We start from the raw sequence: 22,349 nt of genomic DNA, 5'->3' as shown, positions 1-22,349 counted from the left end.
GAAAAGTTTCTGGGTTCTGTTTACCAGACATTCAATACTTACTTAAGCCAAACTCTCTTGCATCTGCGCGAGTTATTTCCACTGAGCAGAATAATGAAAACAACAGAAGTGCTGGGTCGGTTTTATGACAGACAAGAACAGCGTCTGATAGACCCCATTTTAGTCAATGTCTGTCGGGTCTCCACCAGTGAACCTGGCATTTTAACAGACTAAACAGGACAGGAAATGAAATATACAAAGAACACAGTAAGGTCTTGTTCGATTGATGTGGTTTTTAGTGTTTCATTTACCTCTACAAGCACCATGTTATAACTGTATCTCATTGGTGTGCTCGCTGTAAATGTATGGAGTAGGCTCAGGAGCTGAGCCCTCTCCATATGTGGATAAATGCAATATCCTTTCCCAATTTATAAAAATAAACAATAAAAAAATAAAAATAAACATAATTGGTTTCACCAAGTCCAATAATGTCCAAACAATTAAAATATAAAATATTTATCATGCACTGTGAACACCATAACAGAAAAAAATATAGAAATGGCAGATTTGCAGTTTATTTTTGTCAACATGCCCCTCTAAACAAAATTGAAGTTATCAAAAAGTTGTATCTACCCCAAAATGGCACAAAAAAACCCTACAGTTTGCCCTGCAAAAAAACAAGTCCTGACACAGCTCTGTGTTTTTTCAAAGGTTTTTAAACGTAGTAAAACATAATAAAAACCATATAAATTTAGTATTGCTGTAATTGTACTAACCCCCAGAATAAGGGCATGCTCACATCAGCCCTATTATTTCCATAAATAACTGACGTGTCAGAATCGGCACATAACTGACAGGAACGGAGCAGAACAGAACCCATTGACTATAATGAGGTCTGTTCGGTTTTCTTTCAGGAGAACTTTTTTTTAGCGTTGAAAAATGCCCTGCATGCAGGACTTTTTTTCTCTGCTATCTTTGAGAAAGGCCTCATGCACACGGACGTTTTTTTTTGCGGTCCGCAAAAACGGTTTCCGTTGTTCCGTGATCCGTGTCCGGACACGGATCACGGACGCGGATGACAATCTTGTGTGCATCCGTGATTTTTCACGGACCCATTGACTTGAATTGGTCCGTGAACCGTTGTCCGTGAAAAAAATAGGACAGGTCATATTTTTTTCACGGACTGGAAACATGAATCACGGACGCGGATGCCAAACGGAACAACGGCCGGGGATGCACACAACGGTCGTGTGCATGAGGCCAAACTCTGTGACAGAGGCCCTGAATGGAGCCCCCAATGCAGATGTGAACATGCCCTAAGGTTAAAATTTATTTTTTTGGCCAACAGTAAATGCCGTAAAAACAAAACCCAAAAACAAAGTTGGAAATTCTTTTTTTTTTTCAATTTCACCCCACAAAGAATTTCCAGTTTCCAATACAACATATGGGAAATTAAATGATGCCATTAAAAATACAACTTGTCTAATTCAAAAAAAAATAATATATATATATATATATATATATATATATATATATGTATATATATATATATACGGCTATGTGAACAGAAAAGTAAAAAAGTTATGGCTCTTGGAAGGCGGGAAGGAAAAAAAACCACAAAGAAAATAAAAATAGGCTTTTTCAGGCAGGGTTAAGCCAAAGCCTGAATTGGATCCAAAATGAGAAGACATAGAAACGATTACTTTATATTTTGCCTTAAGTTACTTCTGGTTTGGGCATAAAAAAAAAAAATCGTCAACAGAATCAAATCCAAGACATAAATCATAGCCACACCCTTGCTGGTTCCAAGTTGGTATGGCTCCCCCCAACTCCTGCAGACTATTAGAAGCATCAGAAAATGATGACACCTTTATTAGCAAAGGTAAGTGTGTATAGCAGTAGGAGAGCAATGTCTTGGAGGATGTAATGCAGAACTGCAACAGGTTTCAGGCTTTTTAAACAATAATTTACATTCAATCACATAGTGAATGGCGAGACAACAGACTTTAGGATTGGTGTTCCCGTTGTATGAGAGGGCTTTGATTTTCATCCAACATGGATCACAATATTTATTTAGTACTGGAGCCTGACATCTTTAGCACTCAGCATATGGCTGGTGTTCAGGAGTCTCACTAATTAGTTTCTACAGCACTGATGTGGAAAGGTGTCTTGTAACTCAAGATAAAAAGTACCTGAGAAAGTGAATGTCTGAGGCGCACAATATGTGTATTCTGACTGCTGTAATCCTGATCGGAAACCATCTGCTTCATTTTTTCCTTCTCGATAGCAATGGTGTTATAGGCAGATTTAAGGAGAGAATGAACTGGAAACAGCAAGAAACAACAGGTAGAACATTTACTAAACAAAAGATTAACTAATATAAACAAATAGTTACAGCGCCACACCGCTACAGGTTGGTTGCCTTAAAGGGGCTGTCCCATGAAAAATATTCTACATTTTACAAATCAGCACCTGGATCTGAATAATTGTGTACTTGCATGCAATTACAATTTATTATAGTCACTGAGTTATTCAATAACATGTATCTATATATCCCCATCAGCTGTTTATTCTTTTCCTTATTTCTCTGTCCACTTCATTAAAATTGCTGAAGTGGTCGCACATGCTCAGTTCCAACTGCCGCCAGCCAATCTACAGTTAGAAGCTGTGACAGGTACAGAGAGAGAGCTGCAGCAGAAAGGACACCTTCCTGAGAAAGGGCACATGCCCTGAGCTGCAGCAGAAAGGTCACTCCCTTGAGAATAGACACACCCCCTAAGGTGCTAGCCTGAGGAAAATCTGGCAGGGCAATTGGAGCAATAGCTGGGGAGATCTCTTAATCCATGTGGAGTACTGGTCTGGTTCTAGTTTTGTTAAAAAGAGGTTGTCATCTACTAGATGATGTCTGATTTTCAGATTTTACACTAATTATGGGATAATCCCTTTAAGAAAAAGTAGTGGGGAATGACACAATCATATCTGGCCTGCTCCAAGAAGTGTAGAAAGAAGTTTGAGTCCGGCACAGGCCTCACAAGGCCCCTAGAGTTTCATTTAAAAAATAAAAAAATAAAAAAAATAAAAAAAAATAAAAAATATATATATTTTTATTTTTTTAAACTACGGATCTTGCATCAGCAACTGTCAGCAGACTATAGACTATAGGAATCTCAGCTAAACTAACTTAGTTTGGTCTTGCAACTTGCCAGAGATCATGGTGCTGACAACAAAGCTGCAGATACACGGTGCCATGAGTTGTTTTCTGGATGATAGAGAGGATACAAAGCCTGATATTCAATGCTAAGAGCAAGCACTAGTTCACTATCATATGGAGGCAAGTTGTTCTGTCCTGCTGTCTGGAAAAATTGCCTAGTGCCCAATCAGAGCCATTATTATTATTCCGCTGTTCTGATTTCCATCAGCAAAACACAGACGTTTGGATGTTTGTCTGGTATCCAGGTTCATCCGTTGTTTTTTTCAGATCCATTCATTTGCCTTCCTGTGCTGGGTACTGGCTCCTTCGCTCCCTTAATTCGTCTGCTTCACCCGGCTCCCTCGCTGTCAACATCCGGTTTGCCACTGCTGCAACCAATTGCTAGCCACAACAGTGACCTGCTCCCCTTGCATCATGACAAATGGTCACGTGATGCAAAGGGAGCAGTTCACCGCTGCAACCAGTTATTTACAGTGAGGGAGCCAAGCAAAGTAGGTATTATCCTGCCCTGCTGAGTTCGAGAATCATTACAGATCACGTCTGCCTCAGTTTTGGTATTTCTGTAGTGATTAGTGTGGTTATGGCACCATCTAGCGGTGTTAAGTTGTATTACACTTTGTTTTTCTTGTTACAAAGACTGCTGCATTGTGGGAGTGCAAAGCATCCTGGGAAAGAGAAGCCTCCATTTATCAGGACACATCAGCAGAGCTGTCCAATGCATGTCTCCTTCTCAAACTCCACCATCCTTGTAAAAGCATATCTGGTGAGAGATCTTTGTTTCAGGGATATAATGTTATGCAGAGCTGTTCAGTCAGTTGTAATTGTTACTCAGGGAGTTGTTACTACTGTTAGTTAGACATGTAGTCCTTAGTGATGAGCGGGAGGTGCCATATTCGATTTCGCGATATTTCGCGAATATTCGAATGAATATTCGTGTTATATTCGTCGAAATCGAATATTCGTAATTATTCCAATTATCGCGAATAATATACGAATAAAATTTTCGCGTATTGCGATTATTTATCTTGATAGTATAAGGCAACGTTCCTATGCTAATTGACAATGGCTAGGCTAATATGTGTATTTTACGAAATTTCGTGATTTGCTCTAACTTCGTCTCTTAGAATATTACGAATATTCTAAAAGACGAAGTTAGAGCAATATTACGAAATTTCGTAAAATACACATATAGATTGTAATTTAGCTAATATAGTGCTATAATCCCTTTTTTTCCTCTAATTTTTTTTTGCCTCTTCTGAACTTAAGTTTTGTAAAATATGTACACTATTAAAAAATATCACTATAGCAGTATATTAGCTTAAATACAATCTATGTGTATTTTACGAAATTTCGTAATATTGCTCTAACTTCGTCTTTTAGAATATTCGTAATATTCTAAAAGACGAAGTTAGAGCAATATTAAGAACATTTGCAAAAGCCGAAATTGCGATGCGAGTAATATAACACGAAATAATCGCATGAAGATTTCAATTTAGCACTGCTATATTCCATATTCTAGCCTAATATGGAATATAGCTGTGCTAAGTTAGCACTGCTATATTCCATACTAGGCTAGAATATGGAATATAGCAGTGCTAAGTTGAAATCTTCATGCGATTATTTCGTATTATATTACTCGCATTGCAATTTCGGCTTTTGCAAATGTTCTTAATATTGCTCTAACTTCGTCTTTTAGAATATTACGAATATTCTAAAAGACGAAGTTAGAGCAATATTACGAAATTTCGAAAAGACTAAGTTAGAGCAATATTACGAAATTTCGTAAAATACACATAGATTGTATTTAAGCTAATATACTGCTATAGTAATATTTTTTAATAGTGTACATATTTTACAAAACAAGTTCAGAAGAGGCAAAAAAAAATTAGAGGAAAAAAAAGGGATTATAGCACTATATAAGCTAAATTACAATCTATATGTGTATTTTACGAAATTTCGTAATATTGCTCTAACTTCGTCTTTTAGAATATTCGTAATATTGCTCTAACTTCGTCTTTCAGAATATTACGAATATTCTAAAAGACGAAGTTAGAGCAATAATAAGAACATTTGAAAAAGTCGAAATTGCGATGCGAGTAATATAATACGAAATAATCGCATGAAGATTTCAACTTAGCACTGCTATATTCCAGATTCTAGCCTAGTATGGAATATAGCAGTGCTAACTTAGCACAGCTATATTCCATATTAGGCTAGAATATTGAATATAGCAGTGCTAAGTTGAAATCTTCATGCGATTATTTCGTATTATATTACTCGCATCGCAATTTCGGCTTTTGCGAAATTTCGTAAAATACACATATAGATTAGATTGTAATTTAGCTAATATTGAATATAGCACTGCTAGGTTGAAAACGCCACTGACTGGAGCAGCCAGGAAGCCAGGAATCCAAAGGACAGGTAAGAACAACTTTAGGGAAGTGGGAAAGGAAAAAATTCTAATAATAAAAAAAACAAAAAAACGAATATTCGAATTCGCGAATATATAGAACGATATTCTAAATATTCGCGAAATCTCGAAATTGCGATATTCGAGAAAAAAATTCGCAATTCGAATATTCGCGCTCAACACTAGTAGTCCTATGTTAGGCAGCCATTTTACCATGTGCTTCAGTGTTATGCAAATGTTACAGTACATGATATCTATACTTTATACTTTACCAAACAATCCTGTTTTGCCAATAAACAAGTTAAGACTACAAAGAACAGTCCTCTTATTTGGAAGACAGGAATGGTTTATGCTGAATGTCAGACTGCACACTGTGTGAACGTGTATGAAGACAGAACAGGTATGCATGCTCCCCTTTGCAGATCTGCTAAGGAGGGGCCAAGGGAGTTGTCATCCCCTTTAATGGGGTATCTGGTGACAGATGCTACAACTCACTTAATTATTAAAACATTTTAAATATAATAAAACATTTGAAATGAATGCGTGTTTTGTTGCTTGTTTACACAGAAATTCTTATCTTTATTAAATATAATGAATATTTTATTACATCTTCTGTTCTCTTCAAATGTACCTTTCTGCGCTAATAAGCAAAATTCTTCCTGCATCTTGGTATAATCCGATGCAAACTCCAGGGCATCAGTTACATGACTTGGAGGGGTTTGGAACTCGACATCTGCATAGAGGTTAGGGTTGGAGGCGTGCAGCCGAACGGGGGACATTGAAGCACTGAGAGGTACCTAGGAAAAAGAAGCTATTAAAACGGTGCATTATGAACATTGGTCAATATCATTAAGACTAGGTCAATATCTTACGAGTGTCCCATGTGACCTTGTTAAATATTTTACGGCTACTATCATCTGAACTGAAAAAAATTAATAATTAAAAGAAATCCCATTTATATTTCATTAGAATATTGACTGTTCCACATATAGGCTCCAGAGATGGGGGTCTCTCAGTATCAATAATCCCCCCTACCTCACCTTCACTTCTATGATTTAGAAAATTATATTACTTATTCACATTCAAGTAAATGGAAGCCAACAAAAGTGCTTCTGTCTGAAAAAATCCCAAAATCTGTGACCAAACAGAACTCTTTAGAGGGGTTGTCCAGGATTTAAAAAAAACATAGCTCCTTTCTTCCAAAAACAGCACCATACCTTTCCACAGGTTGTGTGTGGCAATGCAGATTAACCGCATTCACTTCAATGATGCCATATTGTACACAACCCAACTGGTGTGTCGCTGTTTCTGAAAGAAAGCAGCCATGTTTTACTATTTGTGGAGTATCCCTTTAAATCACCAACAGTCACATCAAAATTGCAAAAACCCTCCGAAAAATGTTTCTTTTTTATTGTACATTTTGAATTTATATCTCAAGTAAATATAGCTTGAGCACACTTTAGGCAACTGAAGTGCATTTGAACCCCTTAGTGATGTAACTAATTTTAGTCTTAAGGACCAGCATCATTTTTTATTGTGTCTTTAATTTAGTTGTATGGGTTATATTCCTGCAGCATGTAACGGGTATCACTAGAGAATAAATAATAATAATAATAAAAAGCGGACCACATGTTTTACGCTAATGATCCTGTGTGGACAGGTGGGACAATGTAAAATGGAAACTTTATTGTATTTATGTGTAAGGTACAAATGTTTAGGGTGACTTATTTTATGCTGTGATTCCGATGCTGGTAAATGTCTGGGTTATGGATTTGATTAACAGCCTAATTAGGTGCAGCGGAAGGATTAGATGAGCAAGAGCTCATCTTCTCACTCCTTTTCTTGGGAAAAAAAGGAACTTATGTTAATCACAGATGCTGTCTGATTGGTGGAGGAGAGGAGGAGAGATAACATGCACAGAAGTCCATGTTACCCTCCCCTTAGGGACATGTACAGCTAAAATCCATGGCAGAAGCATCAGTAGCTGAAAACACGTTGTCAGATTTTTAATTTGGACGTGGTTTTAGACGAGTTTTTGCAAGAGTTTTAGAAGAGTTTTTGGCTGACGATTTCCTGCAAGGTGGAGGTGTTTTTTTTTTTTACATCAAAGTCAATGGGGAAACTGTTAATGGAGTTTTGAATATGGATTTAGCAGTGGAAACTGTCTGTTTTCCACTACCTAATAAGTGGCAAGTTTTAGCTGTGTGATCATAGGCTTAGGTAGAAACGTTCTATGTTGTGTGCAGTCTGCCAGCACTCCCTCCACTGACCACCCTCTCCTCCTCCATGCTGGATGACAGCCAGCTGAAGGGGAACGGCTGCTTACCCGTTCATATTTTAGGCTGTGCATCAGCTACAGATGTGATCCTGGTCTTGTCTGAAAGCTGATAATCTAAGCTTTTAAGCAAGACCAGGATTGTAGTGCTGGCTGAGCTATATAGAGAAAGATATAACCTTTAGAAATCAGGTCAGGAGTGAAACTGCATGTACTGCATCTCTCATTGGGATCCATTTGTAACGACTAAGCTGCCATGTATTGTGGCTAGTGCTCTGATCTTAGTCCTGTTTAAAGGTTTAAAATGAGCCCAAAATCATGTCTATAGCCCAGTCCCAGCCTAAGATATAGTCCTCAGAAGTATCCCTCCCTTTCTGCAGCCACACAGCCCCCGAACAGTGTTCCTGCAAAGCAGTATTGTCCTTTTCTGCCTGTAAAAACACTATTTGCGAGGATGAATGTGGGGTCGGGGGGATAATTTACAAGATGTTCATAGTATTGAGCTTGAGTAGGTGTTTCGAGTTAGCAGTATTTACATGCATGTTAACTATTTTTTTCATTTCTGATTGTTCACAAAATTAATACATCATAATGATGCATTTTCCAGACGCAGATGTACCAAATAGTCAACCCAGTGCAGGGGCCTAGAAGGTAAGTGGGACATTGTCACATTAAAATCAGCTTTCGTCTGTCTATTAGGTTGCATACAATGGAATTTAATTGCATGGAATGTCATTGTTCACAATTCCTGGTGGATAAGAGCGTGCTTGAGGTGAGCTCAGTGCTCCAGCGCTGTTTAACTGGAACAATCATCAGTGCAAATGGATCAAACGGATATATAGCTATTCATTTGGCATGCGTTCACCAACTACTTTTGACCCACTTTCCTCTAGAATCAGGAAATTTAAGCCAAAAAGAATTGTATTGCTAATGGATGTGCAAAGGAAGATGGACATATACTGATGTATTCAATAATGAACAAAAAAAGTATGACAAACATTTTCTATTTACGTAATTTTGCAAAGCATTGCAATCCATAAAGAGAGTCTGTCAGCAGTTTTGATCATGCTAAAATGCTGACTGCACTAGGTAGGGTCTGGGCATAGCATCACAAATATACCTTTTGCGCATCAGTAGAAGTGTGAATATGACGTTTTATTCTGCAAATTCCTGCTCTCTGAAATGCCCAAGGTAGACCTTACTATGAAGTGCTCTCTGCTATCCACACTGACCTGCTTTACAGCCCCTACACTTTTGCTATGAGGGAGTAGCAGCTGTAGCATTCAACTAGGTGACCAGTACAGCTGTTACTCAGAGGGGAGGGGCTGTTAAGCAAAGAGCACTTTCCAGTGAAGCTCTGCCCCCGGTGCACTTAAAGTTAGACCAACCGATAAGAAAAACTCTGATAAAGTGCATGCAATACACTGGGGTCTAGCATAAATTACTATCACCAAAAAGAACCAAACCAATAACCCCACAAAAAATGAGGATAACACTCATATAAAATATATGTAGTTTATTAAGACATAAAGTAAACATACAATGACAAAGGCACAAGGCAATGGGGGTATGGGATGCCCCGTGTATCGGAGCCATAAACCCCCACCCTCACATATACCGTACTGACAAGGGAACGTGCCAGAAACACAAGGTGCTAAGCTGCACTATAGTGGGTGAGATGTAGATTCACCCAAAATAACATGTAAATAAATGCATACCGCAGGTGTACATGGAATCACCTGATCACACATACCATGGTTGCCCACCACAATGAGTGGCGGCCGTGGCCTGCCTATATCGTAGAGCAGAAAACCAGGTCACAATGGATGATGAAATCATAACAGAGCAACAGTGGCATGTGTAAGAAGTAACAACCAAATCGAGGCACAAAGCATAAACTACAGAATGCATAAGTTACCCATAATGTGTGGAGGCACCAAGTGTCTGACCAGAGCTGCACCTCGACGCGCATTTCGCCAGGAATGGGCTTCATCAGGAGGTAGGGAATAAACACAAGTGTCCATCTTAAATAGTGAGGTCCGAAACCGGCATTATCGTTGCGCATGCGCCTGGTGAAACGCACGTCGAGGTGAAGCTCTGGTCAGAGACTTGGTGCCTCCACACATTATAGGTAATTTATGCATTCTGTAGTTTATGCTTTGTGCCTCAATTTGGTTGTTACTTCTTACACATGCCACTGTTGCTCTGTTATGATTTCATCATCCATTGTGACCTGGTCATGGCTGCCACTAATTGTGGTGGGCAACCATGGTCTGTGTGATTAGGTGATTCCATGTACACCTGCGGTATGCATTTATTTACATGTTATTTTGGGTGAATCTACATCTCACCCACTATAGTGCGGCTTAGCACCTTGTGTTTCTGGCACATTCCCTTGTCAGTACGGTCCCATCCCCCCATTGCCTTGTGCCTTTGTCTTTGTATGTTTACCCGGTGCACTTAAAGAGCATCACTATGCAGAATAAAAGTTCATGTTCTTACTACTCCTGATGAGAAAAGCTCCACAAAAAGTATGTTTGTAGTGCTCTTCTTAGCTCCTAACTAGTGCTGTAAGCAGGTTAGCATGGGATCTCTTTTTCTAACTAAAACATATATATGGAGACATAGCAATGTAGTTTTTCCATTCTGCTGTTTCTACATTTCTGTGTTCCCATCTGCATTGGAAGCTCATCTCTGAACCTCGGCTTCTGGTATGGTCACTATTGGGACTATCGCATAAGAGGATTTTGGAACCAAACCCCTGAGAGGTGTGCACCTACCCTCAGATAAACCATAGAATGCTGTCTCTCCAACAGATGTTTCCAGTTCTGGTGGCTGCTGTAAATAGCTTATCAGGGGAGGTGACGGGTGTCAGACCCCCACCAATCTGATATTGATGACCTATCTGTAGGATAGGTCATCAATATCTAAAAGACTGACAACCCCTTCAAGTCTTCCCAAAATTGAGTCTTCTCACTTTCTATGGACTGGTTCACAGTGGACAGATTGGGCAGATCTGGTCAGACAAACATTATGTACTTTTTGTGGGCCTAGGTTAACATATTCATATGCATATCAAACCCAGGACCACTAAATCCCTTCCACACAGATGCTGAGCTGTCACATCCCATCAAACAGGCAAATGCGCTTTTCAGAACCACTGATTAGAGCAAACACTCCTGAAATAGCTCTCTGCAAGTAGGACCAGTAGACTTTGTACAGTGTACCTGTAGTATACACCATTGGTTCTGCATGGAGCAAGAAATCACATATGGCTCTGCCCGTTATCCCAAAATGTAGAAGAAACTCCTTGTTTTGCAGATTTATTACAAATCTGAGTAGTGTAAGAGATACATAAAGCAACTGGAAGCTCCTTGTGAGACTTGCCATCTCCTGCAGATTGTACATTTTTTCAGGCCATTTGAGAAAAACTGCAGAAGACGATTGAGCTGGGAAGTCTTGGATCTCTCCAGGGAATCTCATCACAGCTTCCCAAGTTTCTTCACAAGTTTAGGGAAGGCGTTAGAAGTGACTATCAAATTTTATTTCGTCTCTAAGCCCCAGTGATAGTTAAGAAGACATGACATATTATTTATAGTCGAGATAACAGGGAGGTGACACGCTACAATGTGTAAGCAGAATACGACATCGAGAGCTAGCAGTATTATGGTTCATTTCCTCACAGATACCCTAGAGAAGACATTGCCAAGAATCAGCTATTATTATGTGTTGCAGTCAAATTCTAAAGATTTTTACATTTAATGCGTGTATTCTCTTTCATAAATTTTACAGATTTTGAATCCATAAAAGCAAATGTAATTTGATGGAAAAGCTGGTCACTCATAACCCTTGAATAAAAGAGGTATTTTTGGCCTTACAGAGGTCCAGCCGGAGAAAACAAAATGAATAAAGGGTGGAAAGGCCTTAAAAAGTAAAAGAGTAACACTCATGTCACCGATCCCCCTCTCTCCTGCCCCAATGATTCCAGCTTTACCTCCTGGTAAAGACTGGCAGGAAATGCGAGTCCTCAACTAACCACTTACCACAGCATAGAGACATTTCCATGTCTAGAAAGACAATGAAGTAGAGATTGGAAGGGATCACAAAGACGTTAGAATGGGAGCGTTGGGGGAATGGTGAGGTGAGCATTCGTTTTTAAGCAATTCTGCCCCATTTTTAAGAATTTTTTCTCACCCAGACAACACTTTTAAATATAGCTTTTAAATTATTTTTTGGGGGAGCTGGTGTCCAACTGTTTTTTAAGATTTATTTGACAGATAGGGCACAATGCTTTAACATACACAGACAAATAGAGGGGAATTTATCATGAGGGGAATATTTGAAGTTAGTCTTGCTTGAGTCTGTGTTGGCATAATTTTTTGCCACATTTATAAAATGTCACATTGTTAGATACATTTGTGTCACCACCAAACATCTGAGAAGCTCTGTCAGACGTTCTTCAGAACCTCCTGCTTGAGGTTCCTTTTGTTTTGCTTTCGTTTTCTCATCTCGTTAGCCTCTCTCAGCTGTCATGTAGTTGGACTGATTGCATCCCTTTAAATCCCTTCCCATACTGCATCACTTTGCGGTTTATACAACTTTCTGGAGTGTGTGCATGCTGGATGCTGCTACTGAGTCTTCTACAGATAAGTTTTGTTCATTCATTTGTGTTTTCCTGTTTGCTGGATCCCAGGTGACCCTGACTCCCTCCGTATCAAGTGTAGGGAGCCGGTGGTCATGTCCCCTCACTATTATAGGGTGTTCAGGTGTTATACAGTCGAGGAACGAGGATATGCAATCATCTACCATTGAGATTTTTGCATAGGCTGAGCAGTTAGGGAGAGAGCCAGGTCTGTTGCAGGGCTTTCCCTTTGGTTCCTTAGTTTTGGATCCAGTCAGTCGGATCTTCATTTTGTGTCTTCTAGTTTTCTGTACACCTTCCGTGACAATTTGCCTTATTCTTAAATCTAACACTTTTGTGTAGAAAAAATTACTCCAATTTTTCTACTCCACCCTCTTATTGGAGTGAGATTGTGACATAAAAAAAAAATAAGTCTCAGTGAGAAATCTGGAGTGAAACTCATTAACATAGCTAACCCAGCCTACTTTCCCACTTATACTTCAAAACTGGAGTAATTGGTGTAAGAATGCAAAAAGTCACAAAATCACCATTTTGAGACTTTTTGAAGACAGAATTCTGGAGTGAAGGCATGATAAATCAGGGCCATATCATTTGCTATTTCTATATATATATTATTTTTTTTTTAGAAATGTTGCATTTATTGTATAAAAATTGTATAGCCCCATTTTGCAACTTTTTGAAGACAGAATTCTGGAGTGAAGGTCCTTTTTTTTAAAATATTGCTTATGTATTTATTTATGTAAAAATAGTAAATATTTCAAACTTAAAATAAAAAATATATATATCTGGAGTAATTCACACCATTATTTTAACTATATCAGGGATGCTCAACCTGCGGCCCTCCAGCTGTTGTAAAACTACAACTCCCACGAGGCCCTTCTGTAGTATGACAGCTGTAGGCTGTCAGGGAATGATGGGAGTTGTAGTTTTGCAACAGCTGGAGGGCCGCAGGTTGAGCATGCCTGAGTTATATCAATGCAACAAACTCTGCTCTCCAGTGTAATTGTCACCTTTTTTAGCATCTTATTCATCTCATGTATGCCCACTTTCTGTGTGTGGGCAGCAGCTCACCCTATGTGACCATCAAACGCCTGCATCTCCCAGTCAGTTCTTGTTAACCCATTCCACCACTGTATATAGTCTCTCACACACAGCCCCAGCAATTCCATGAATACAGAATATGGCATGCAATGCTGTCGCTTCCCCCAATTATCTTCTCCACTGTCTAGAGAGATCCAACTATATATTTTTATGAATTTAGAATTAGGGATGAACCTCTTCATCTGGTCGATGACTAACAGGGCAGGGCTTAAGGTATTACAGGTAGAGTAGTGGGGGAAGGGCTCCTGCTGCTCTTAGGTGTACTGTAGCCAGAGACAGATCTGATCTGAGGCTTGGGAAACATAGAAGAATTCTTTAGATATACCTTTTTTTTTTTACAATAAGACACTTTTTAACAAGAAAAAAAATCTTGTTAAAAGTCTTTTGCAGTCTACAATCAGAGTGCTCCAATAGGACCAGACCTCCCTGACAGTCAGGGCCTGACTACTTCCTTAAAGCACATCTGTCAGCAGATTTGTCCCTATGACACCGGCTGACCTGTTACATGTGCGCTTGGCAGCTGAAGGCATCTGTGTTGGTCCCATGTTTGCATGTGCCCGCATTGCTGAGAAACATGAATGGGGTCATTTATTAAGACCAGCATTTTAGATGCCAGTTTTAATAACCCTGAGCTGGCACTTGAAGTTCCTAAGTTATGTAGCGGCGTCGGCCTACACATAACTTAGGTGCATGGCCGTGTGATTTTCTTAAATCTACGCCAGCTCCAGGTGTAGAAAATGATGAGAAGTACGCCCTCTGCACTTCAGTTGCCAGGGCCAGTCAGTGAAAACGTGATCACACCTGACCCTGACGTCTCCTCAAGTAAATCAAAGTGCAGAGGGTGTGGCATTTGCAGAGAGAGCAGAGGCTTTAGGTGTAATGGCAACGCCCCAGTTGCTCCTAGATGCTCATTTGCATATATTAAAACATTATTTTTCTTAACAGTGCAGGCACATATGAACATGGCCTTATGCCTGTACTGCGTACTGAACCTGCTTTACTTTTAATGAAGAAATAAAGACAAGTGTTTTTATAGTAATTGCTGCATCTTTTGGATCTTTTGTGTTGCTGCAAACTAGACTTTGTATATGCTGTGCACCACCTGCTCTAATATAGTTTTTTCCTGTGCGTCTCACGATCCGCCTGCAGCTGTTTCTGTTGGTTCAGTAATGCCAGTCATCTTTTGCTTTTCTTTCTTTTGAGAGTTTATGGACATACATGTGAACATGGGACCAACGTAGATGCCTTCAGCTGCTAAGCTCACCTGTAACAGGTCAGCCAGTCACAGCCAGGTGCAGCTGGTGTTTTTTGTGTGTATTCTGTACCTTTAGTGTCACTTTAAAGTCCAATTTAGACTCCGAACCATTAACACATTATGTACACAGTTTTGTACATGATCAGGCCCATTAAAGCAGGCATACTTCCAGGTAAGGCTCATCATGCTGATTAAAACAATCGATAATACAACAAGAGATAATTGTATTCATATGCAAATGAGCAAGTTGGAGCACCAGGGGTGGGGAAAAATCCTTGGAACGCTACCTTTGTGACACCAACTGTACTCAGAAAATTTCCCCCTCCCCTTAATTGACAGTGCTAGACATCAGCATGCTGAGGGCAGAGCTGTGTTCTAGCATGTACCTGGCATATACACTAGGTATATACTATAGCCTTATCATGTTGAGAAGAGTGGGTTTCTATGACTAGAAAGCAAATACATATTAGTGCTTTATTCACAAGCACAATATATGATTATAAAGAAACCAGTATTATGTGTTAGCTTTCTAAGTATAGAAAAAATATTCTTCTCTATGTGGTAAGGCTATAGGCTGGAGGTAAGAGGTTTGCCTTACATTAAGAGATCTTGAGATCCTAAATTCATGTCCCTGGAGAGACTTGTATATGTTTTTTTATGTTATTTTCTCTCATTTAACCCATAATAAAAGGCTATAGCCTTACTATATTGAAAATAATGTTTATTAATCTTAGAAACCTAAAACATATTACTGGTTTATTCACAGGCACAATATATTATTATTAAGGAATCAGCACTACTTATTAGCTTTCTAAGAATAAAAAAAAACATTCTCAATATGATAAGGCTATAACCTTTTATTATGGGTTAAATGGGGGGGAGTAATATGAAGAAAAAAAAAATCTGAAATCTCCCTAAAGATTAAATCCTGGGATCTCTACATGCAAGGCTGACCACTTACATCCAGGAAACAGGATCAACATATTAAGGACTGTTTTTTTTTTCTATACAAAGAAAGCTAATATTATTGGTGTATATATTAGCTTCTTAAGCATAGAAATCCATTTTTCTGAATGTCTCAGTGTATATGATATGTACATGCTGGGAGACAGATCTAGAACACAGCTCTGCTTTCACCATGCTGATGTCTAGCCCTGTCAATGAAGGGAAGGGGGAGTGTGCAGAGCACAGGGGGTGTTACAAAAGCAGTGCTCCAAGGATTCAGCCCGCCCCCCTGGTGCTCCAACTTGCTTATTTGCATATGAATAAAATGCAGATTTCCCTGCAGCTATTTAGCATACAAACAAAATGTATTGTTTAATCAGCATTATAAAATAGGGTTGATCAAGCCGACAGAGCCTACAAGTTATCCTGTGTAGACATACAAGCCATATTTAGAATGAATGGATCCATCAACAGCAGTTAGCTTCCTAGAAGCAACCAACTGAGGTTACATTCAAATATGCATTTGTTATTCTATTTCAGCTTCCGTCTGCGGGTCCATCATTTTTGATAGCACAAATAGCGCAGCATGCAACACAAAACGTCAAGAGAAATATTACAATGCTAGATTTGAGATTTTCTCATCAATAACTATCATTTAGTCAACGGTAACAGAAAGTTGGAGCTTTGAATGGTTTTCTGGGACTTTGATAAATGTGTAAATGGGGCAGACACACCATGCTGAGAGTTTGGGGCATCTGCAATGACATCACAGCCTCACTGGGTGATACTCGGTATATACCAATGTGAGATGTTGTTCTCAGGAAAGCAGGGAGACCATGCACAGCAACAAAACAGAGCAGAAAATTTCAAGTAAGATATTGCAGGGATGAACGTTGTACCTGAAGTTGTATTTTGGCATCTTTGCTGACACTTTTTGTCCTCCACCTCCTCGCCGTGCGCTTGTCTTTCTTTGACATATCTACACAGTTAGCCTGAATTGCACAAACCATTAAAAGCAACAGAAAGCTATTAAAGTCAGAGACACAAGCAGGACAACACATGCTGAAAAGGCATATTAGTAAGGAGTAAAACAAGTGCTGTATGTAAATGGACACAAAGACTGCAGTGCGCTAAAGAAATGTTAACAAATATAAGCAACGCAAAACAAAAAACACTAAAGATCAATACAACATCCACATTTTATTTACTGATGTTTTTGGAACCAATTATACTAAAGCGTAATTCTGAATTACTAGGTTATGACATTACCCCTTTGGGATTTAGTGGCCCACTGCACCTAATATGCATCGGTGCAAAGCTCATGTATCCATTTCTTCAGATTTTCATAAATGTGAGATAAAGTACTAATCAAGTGGGTAAACATCTTGACTTTCTGCCATAAATCACTACAGTCCAAAGAAATGGCTACTTACATACAACAATAGAGTATGTTAGAAAAGCAAAGCAAATACACATGACAAACTTCACATTAACTGCTATTGTAAAGGGAACGAGCATGGTGTCTGGTGTGCAGGAGGAGCTCAGCAGATAGTTTTGTGGGTAAAGGATTCAGTATAATGTGTTATTTATTTATTTAAAGGGAACCTTTCTATATGCAAATGTGAGTCATGGAGTCATAGGGGCATCTTCTGTGAGTCATGGAGTCCTAGGGGCGTCACACTGTGATTGACAGCTCCCTGCCTGATCACCTGAGACCTCGTGCAAGTGCCCTAAATACTCTTTCCCGTTTTCTCTCCTGACCAGTTGAGGTGTATACACCAGATGAGATGGAAAGGAGGATTTACGGTGCACGTGCGATGTTGCAGATGCGCCGTCATGAAGTGGAACAGGCAAGGGGAGGTAAATTACAGTGAGATGGGTAGGTTTGTGGCTGTGACTCTGTGACTCGGACAGTTTAAGAAGACTTCCCGATGACTCCATGACCTGCGCTTACATATAGCAAGGTACAGTAAATCATAATTCCATCCAAATGCATAGGCTGAGAGTTTTGAAAGACATGGCAACGATTCTGCCATATAATTAGCTGCTGACGGCAAACTGTGATCACGGTCGGACTGGCCCACCAAGGTACCAGAGGATCCTCCGGTGAGCCTAAGATCTGACAGTAATGAACCCTTAATAAAAAAAAGGGCCCTTAAGGTCCTATTTAAACAAAGGATGGGCCCTCAGAATCATTTTCTTTAGTGGTGTGCCCAAGGAATATCAGTCAGACGCCGACTGTGATGAGAGGTTCCCTTCATATCACTGGATGATTGGACAGCAGAAAGGAAAGCATGGTCCAAAATACAAAGTCTCACTTTATTAAACTGACATAAGACAAATCCAAAGAAGAGCAGCACGAGGCATAAAGACCCACAGATACAGAAAACACACCTGGCCATACACAATAAATATATATAAAAATAATAATAGTTTAGATTATCACGATTGACAAGATAATACCAGTTATAACATATCGAATCAATAAATACATCATGTGGGGAAAATGCTATACATAGAACAAGCTGGTAGCGCTATATAGCCTGCCTATAGCCACATCATAGACATTAGGCTGGGTTCAGACCTGAGCGTTTTACAGCGCGTTCCTACACGCTGTAAAACGCTCAACAGGCAAGAACCAATGCTTCCCTATGGGAATGGTTCTCACCTGAGCGTTTTACAGCGCGTACGATCGCGCTGTAAAACTCCCGACTCCCCAAGTAGTACAGGAGCTTCTTTGGGGCGTCTTGTCGCACGTTCCCGTACATAGACTTCCGGGAACGTGCGACAATGGGCGTTCGCATATTACTGGAGCCGTGTATGTGAGACGCCGGAGAATCGCGCATACACAGCGCTCAGGTCAGTACGCTCAGGTCTGAACCCAGCCTAAGTGTTAATAAGGAGTCATAATAGTAATGATAGTGGCAGCTAACACAATTGTAAAAGCTATCTAGTACCATATTAAATAAGGAAACCCACTACCCTAAAGGGGTCTAGACGTACTCACAGATTAAAATAACAAAGACCTATGTTACGTAGACAATTAGACATAGTGTAGTGCTGTATGGCCAGGAAGAGACACCTCTGTGTTATGCAGCAGCTCAGACTCGAGTCAGAACCTCTGTTACCCATCATAAAAGGTACTTGGCAGACATGAGCCTTCTTAGCAACCTTCTGTAATGATGTCTTCATCTGTGTAGTCAGCATGATAAACATCGAGCCAAAAGTCAATAATAAATCTGTGGTTGACTTGTCATGAGTCATGACCGCTTACACTTCATTCATTACGTTATGTTGCTTTGTGTAATGCCAATATTTACTACTGAACGCTCACATAGGAAGCCGCTATTTAACTGAATAAATTTAAAAAAAAATGCTGACCTGGTAAAAAGGGAGTGTAATTGGGGAGATTTCATACAAAGATCCTGTATTATCTAATATCTCTATGGTCTATAACTGTGAAAGATTTAATACCAACAGAGGATAAGCATCTGATCATGCTTGACCGTCACTCCATTCATTCAGGGGTTTCAACATCCCTGTTCCCATGATCGTTGTGGGTCGGATGATCAGATCAGTGGTTAAGGCCAGGTGGTCTAGGTGCTATGGTGTTCAATAGTAATATCCTTGATTGTCTAATGCAGTAGTTTGCAAGCTTTTCATGTCAAGTACCCCATAGTGATAAGAATCTGGAACCAAGTACCCCCAAGGAAGCAAACAGTGATAAATGTTAACAAAATAAGGCTATTCTCATGCCACTGTCAAAGACACCACATTAGGACCCATGATGGATGACTTGACTACAGTATTACTACTTACATAAGATTCTGCACTACCAAACATACATGAGAATACAACGCCACTGATATACATGCTCTCTTTCCTCCATTTGGACCAGACCGCCTTGATGACTTCTTTCAGCCAGGTCTCATCTCTGTTACACAGACATATTAGATTTCTACTTTTCTATCATCCCCCACCTTCTCAATACCCCATCCTGCCAATACTGTGCCTACTGTGCTCCCCAATACTGTACACCAGAAACAAATAGTCCTCCTAAAAATACTAATGCTAGTACCACACAATGTTCCTTCAATAATTAACGTCATGCAGTACCTTAAAAAATTATTGCACCCAGCAAATACTGCCCCTAACAGTAAGTGCCATAAATATAGTGTCCCCAAAAAATAACAGTACTAAGATGATACTGTGCCAGAGTACCTCCACAATAATAGTGCTCCCAAACATCCCACCAACAGTAATTCTCTCCCAAAGTGCTGTTAGTAGTAATAATGCCCGTACAGTGCCCCTAATAGTAATAACGTTCTTCATTGTGCCCCAGCAATAATACAGCCCACCATAATGCTGCTAGGAGTAATAATTATACCTATAGTGCCCCCTGTAGTAGTAGAGCCCACAATTATGCCCCCAGTATTAATAATGCACCCATAAGTAATACCTATAGTGTCCCAGTAGTACTAACTCCCCTCTATAGTTCCTCAGTAGTAATAAAGCCCACCATAGTGCCACAGTAGTAATAAAGCCCATCACAGTGCCACAGTAGTAATAAAGACCATCACAGTGCCCTTCAGTAGTTATAAAGCTCACCATACTGCCCCGAGTAGTATTAAAGCCCCACAGGTTGGCTTTAGTAGTTAATATGCCCTCTTATAGTTCGCCCAGTAGTGCTAATGCCCCCAGTAGTAATGATACCCACCACAGTGCTCTCCAGTAGCAATAAAGCCATAGTATGCCCCAGAAGAATTAATGCCTGCCTATACTGCCCCTATTAATAATAAAGCCCCCATAATGTGTGCCAGCAGAAAAAAAAGCCCCCTTATAGTGCCAACTGTAGTACTAATGTCCCCATAGTGCCCTTCCAGTTATAATAATGACCCCCATAGTTGCCCAATAGTGCTGCCTCAAGGTGCCAAAGTAAAATAACAAATGCAAATACTCCCCCCAATACTGCTGTCTGGGATACAGGGCAGGACATAGGCCTCTTTCGGCGTGCGTCCTGAGCTGCTTGCAGTCTGGCTCAGGCAGTTGTGATGATGATGATGTAATTGCGCCTCCATCGGATAGGCTTCACGGCTAGTGGCCTGTAGCTTATGAAAGTGAACACCGAGGCAGGGAAACATCAATAAAGTTGAATATAGAGAGGCCCTATCAATCAGCAATAAAACACTGCTAGATTCTAGGGTAGTCCAGCGTACACTCTCAACCTACTGCGCATACACAGGTAGACAACCACTGGTCTAAAGTATTGAAGTCAATGCCAAAATTCCTGGTGGTTTACAGGGTTATTGTAAGCATCTCCGGTGGTTCAAAATTGTTAATGTTGGTGTACAGCAGTAAAGGGTTATAGTAATGATCTGTTGTGGTCCAGGGAAGGGAAAGGGTCAATGTAATTATCCCTGAGGGTCTAGGGCAGGGAAGGGTTTAACTGTCATTAATCTGTGATGGAATAGCTGCAGGGGTGGCAGGATCAGTCAACCATCTGACCCCTAATGGCAGTGGAAAGAAGAGTCAGGCATGATGGATTCCAAAGTGCCTGATGCTTCTGTTATCAAGGGTTATAAGATGAGGTGCCACCAGAACTACTGAAGATGCACGGCCACCTCTAAACCCATACAAGTATACTAGATAGCAGTAAAACAACAGGTAATTATAAGAACGTAGATGTCATACACTTTAGGTTTACTACCCATTTAATATATGTAATGAAGTATACAGACTGTTTGATCAATTAATAATTTGGTTTACTTAAGGTACAGTAACTGCCCAACTGCACCGCACGAACACCAGCTATTTCAGAATATCTTTTTATAAACTTGGCACAGTTAATGAGGGCCTGTCTCCTCTGATTTATGTCTGTAATTGGTTTTTCAGCAGAAATGTCTTACTTAGTATTGCTATTTGATCGGTACCATAATTTATGCCTACAAGTACTGTATACTCAGCTCTTGAATAAGAACTGTCTCCATGAGAGCTTTCTTCAGTGAATTTCAGTCCTGTAGCCTGGTAGTAGGCTTTAGAAAAATGGCTTAGAAAGCAAACACAAAAACTGTTAAAATACAGAATTATGATAATGCAGAGAAGTCAAGTATATTTGGTTCAGTTTCTGGCTTATATGCACATACTGTAGATAATGAACATGAATAGTATACCGTACTTATCATTTTTGCCATCCATTACTATTGGTTCAGTTGGAAACCTATCCAAATCCCATAATTTATATATACAGTCGTGGCCAAAAGTTTTGAGAATGACGCAAATATTAGTTTTCACAAAGTTTGCAGCTAAACTGCTTTTAGATCTTTGTTTTAGTTGTTTCTGTGATGTAGTGAAATATAATTACACGCACTTCATACGTTTCAAAGGCTTTTATCGACAATTACATGACATTTATGCAAAGAGTCAGTATTTGCAGTGTTGGCCCTTTTTCACGACCTCTGCAATTCGACTGGGCATGCTCTCAATCAACTTCTGGGACAATTCCTGACTGATAGCAACCCATTCTTTCATAAT

The 22,349-nt window shown here is 39.7% G+C and overlaps 1 protein-coding gene across 4 annotated transcripts in view; it reads right to left on the bottom strand.

Moving 5' to 3' along the window:
• Nucleotides 1–22,349, bottom strand: part of OSBPL6 (oxysterol binding protein like 6) — a 273,275-nt gene that overhangs the window by 52,969 nt on the left and 197,957 nt on the right. For 3 of the 4 annotated variants that reach the window (XM_044303514.1, XM_044303515.1, XM_044303516.1), the window contains 3 exons: nucleotides 16,718–16,810; nucleotides 6,232–6,397; nucleotides 2,172–2,302 (listed from right to left, as the gene is read on the bottom strand). In XM_044303514.1, the coding sequence (XP_044159449.1) occupies nucleotides 2,172–2,302; nucleotides 6,232–6,397; nucleotides 16,718–16,810 (390 nt within the window). The remainder of the gene's footprint in view (nucleotides 1–2,171; nucleotides 2,303–6,231; nucleotides 6,398–16,717; nucleotides 16,811–22,349) is intronic. The other variant, XM_044303517.1, reaches the window with a different exon arrangement.

This window comes from Bufo gargarizans, chromosome 8, assembly GCF_014858855.1.
Source record: "Bufo gargarizans isolate SCDJY-AF-19 chromosome 8, ASM1485885v1, whole genome shotgun sequence".
NCBI lineage: Eukaryota > Metazoa > Chordata > Amphibia > Anura > Bufonidae > Bufo > Bufo gargarizans.
The sequence above is the reverse complement of the archived record's forward strand: the minus strand, read 5'-3'. Positions and strand labels throughout refer to the sequence as shown.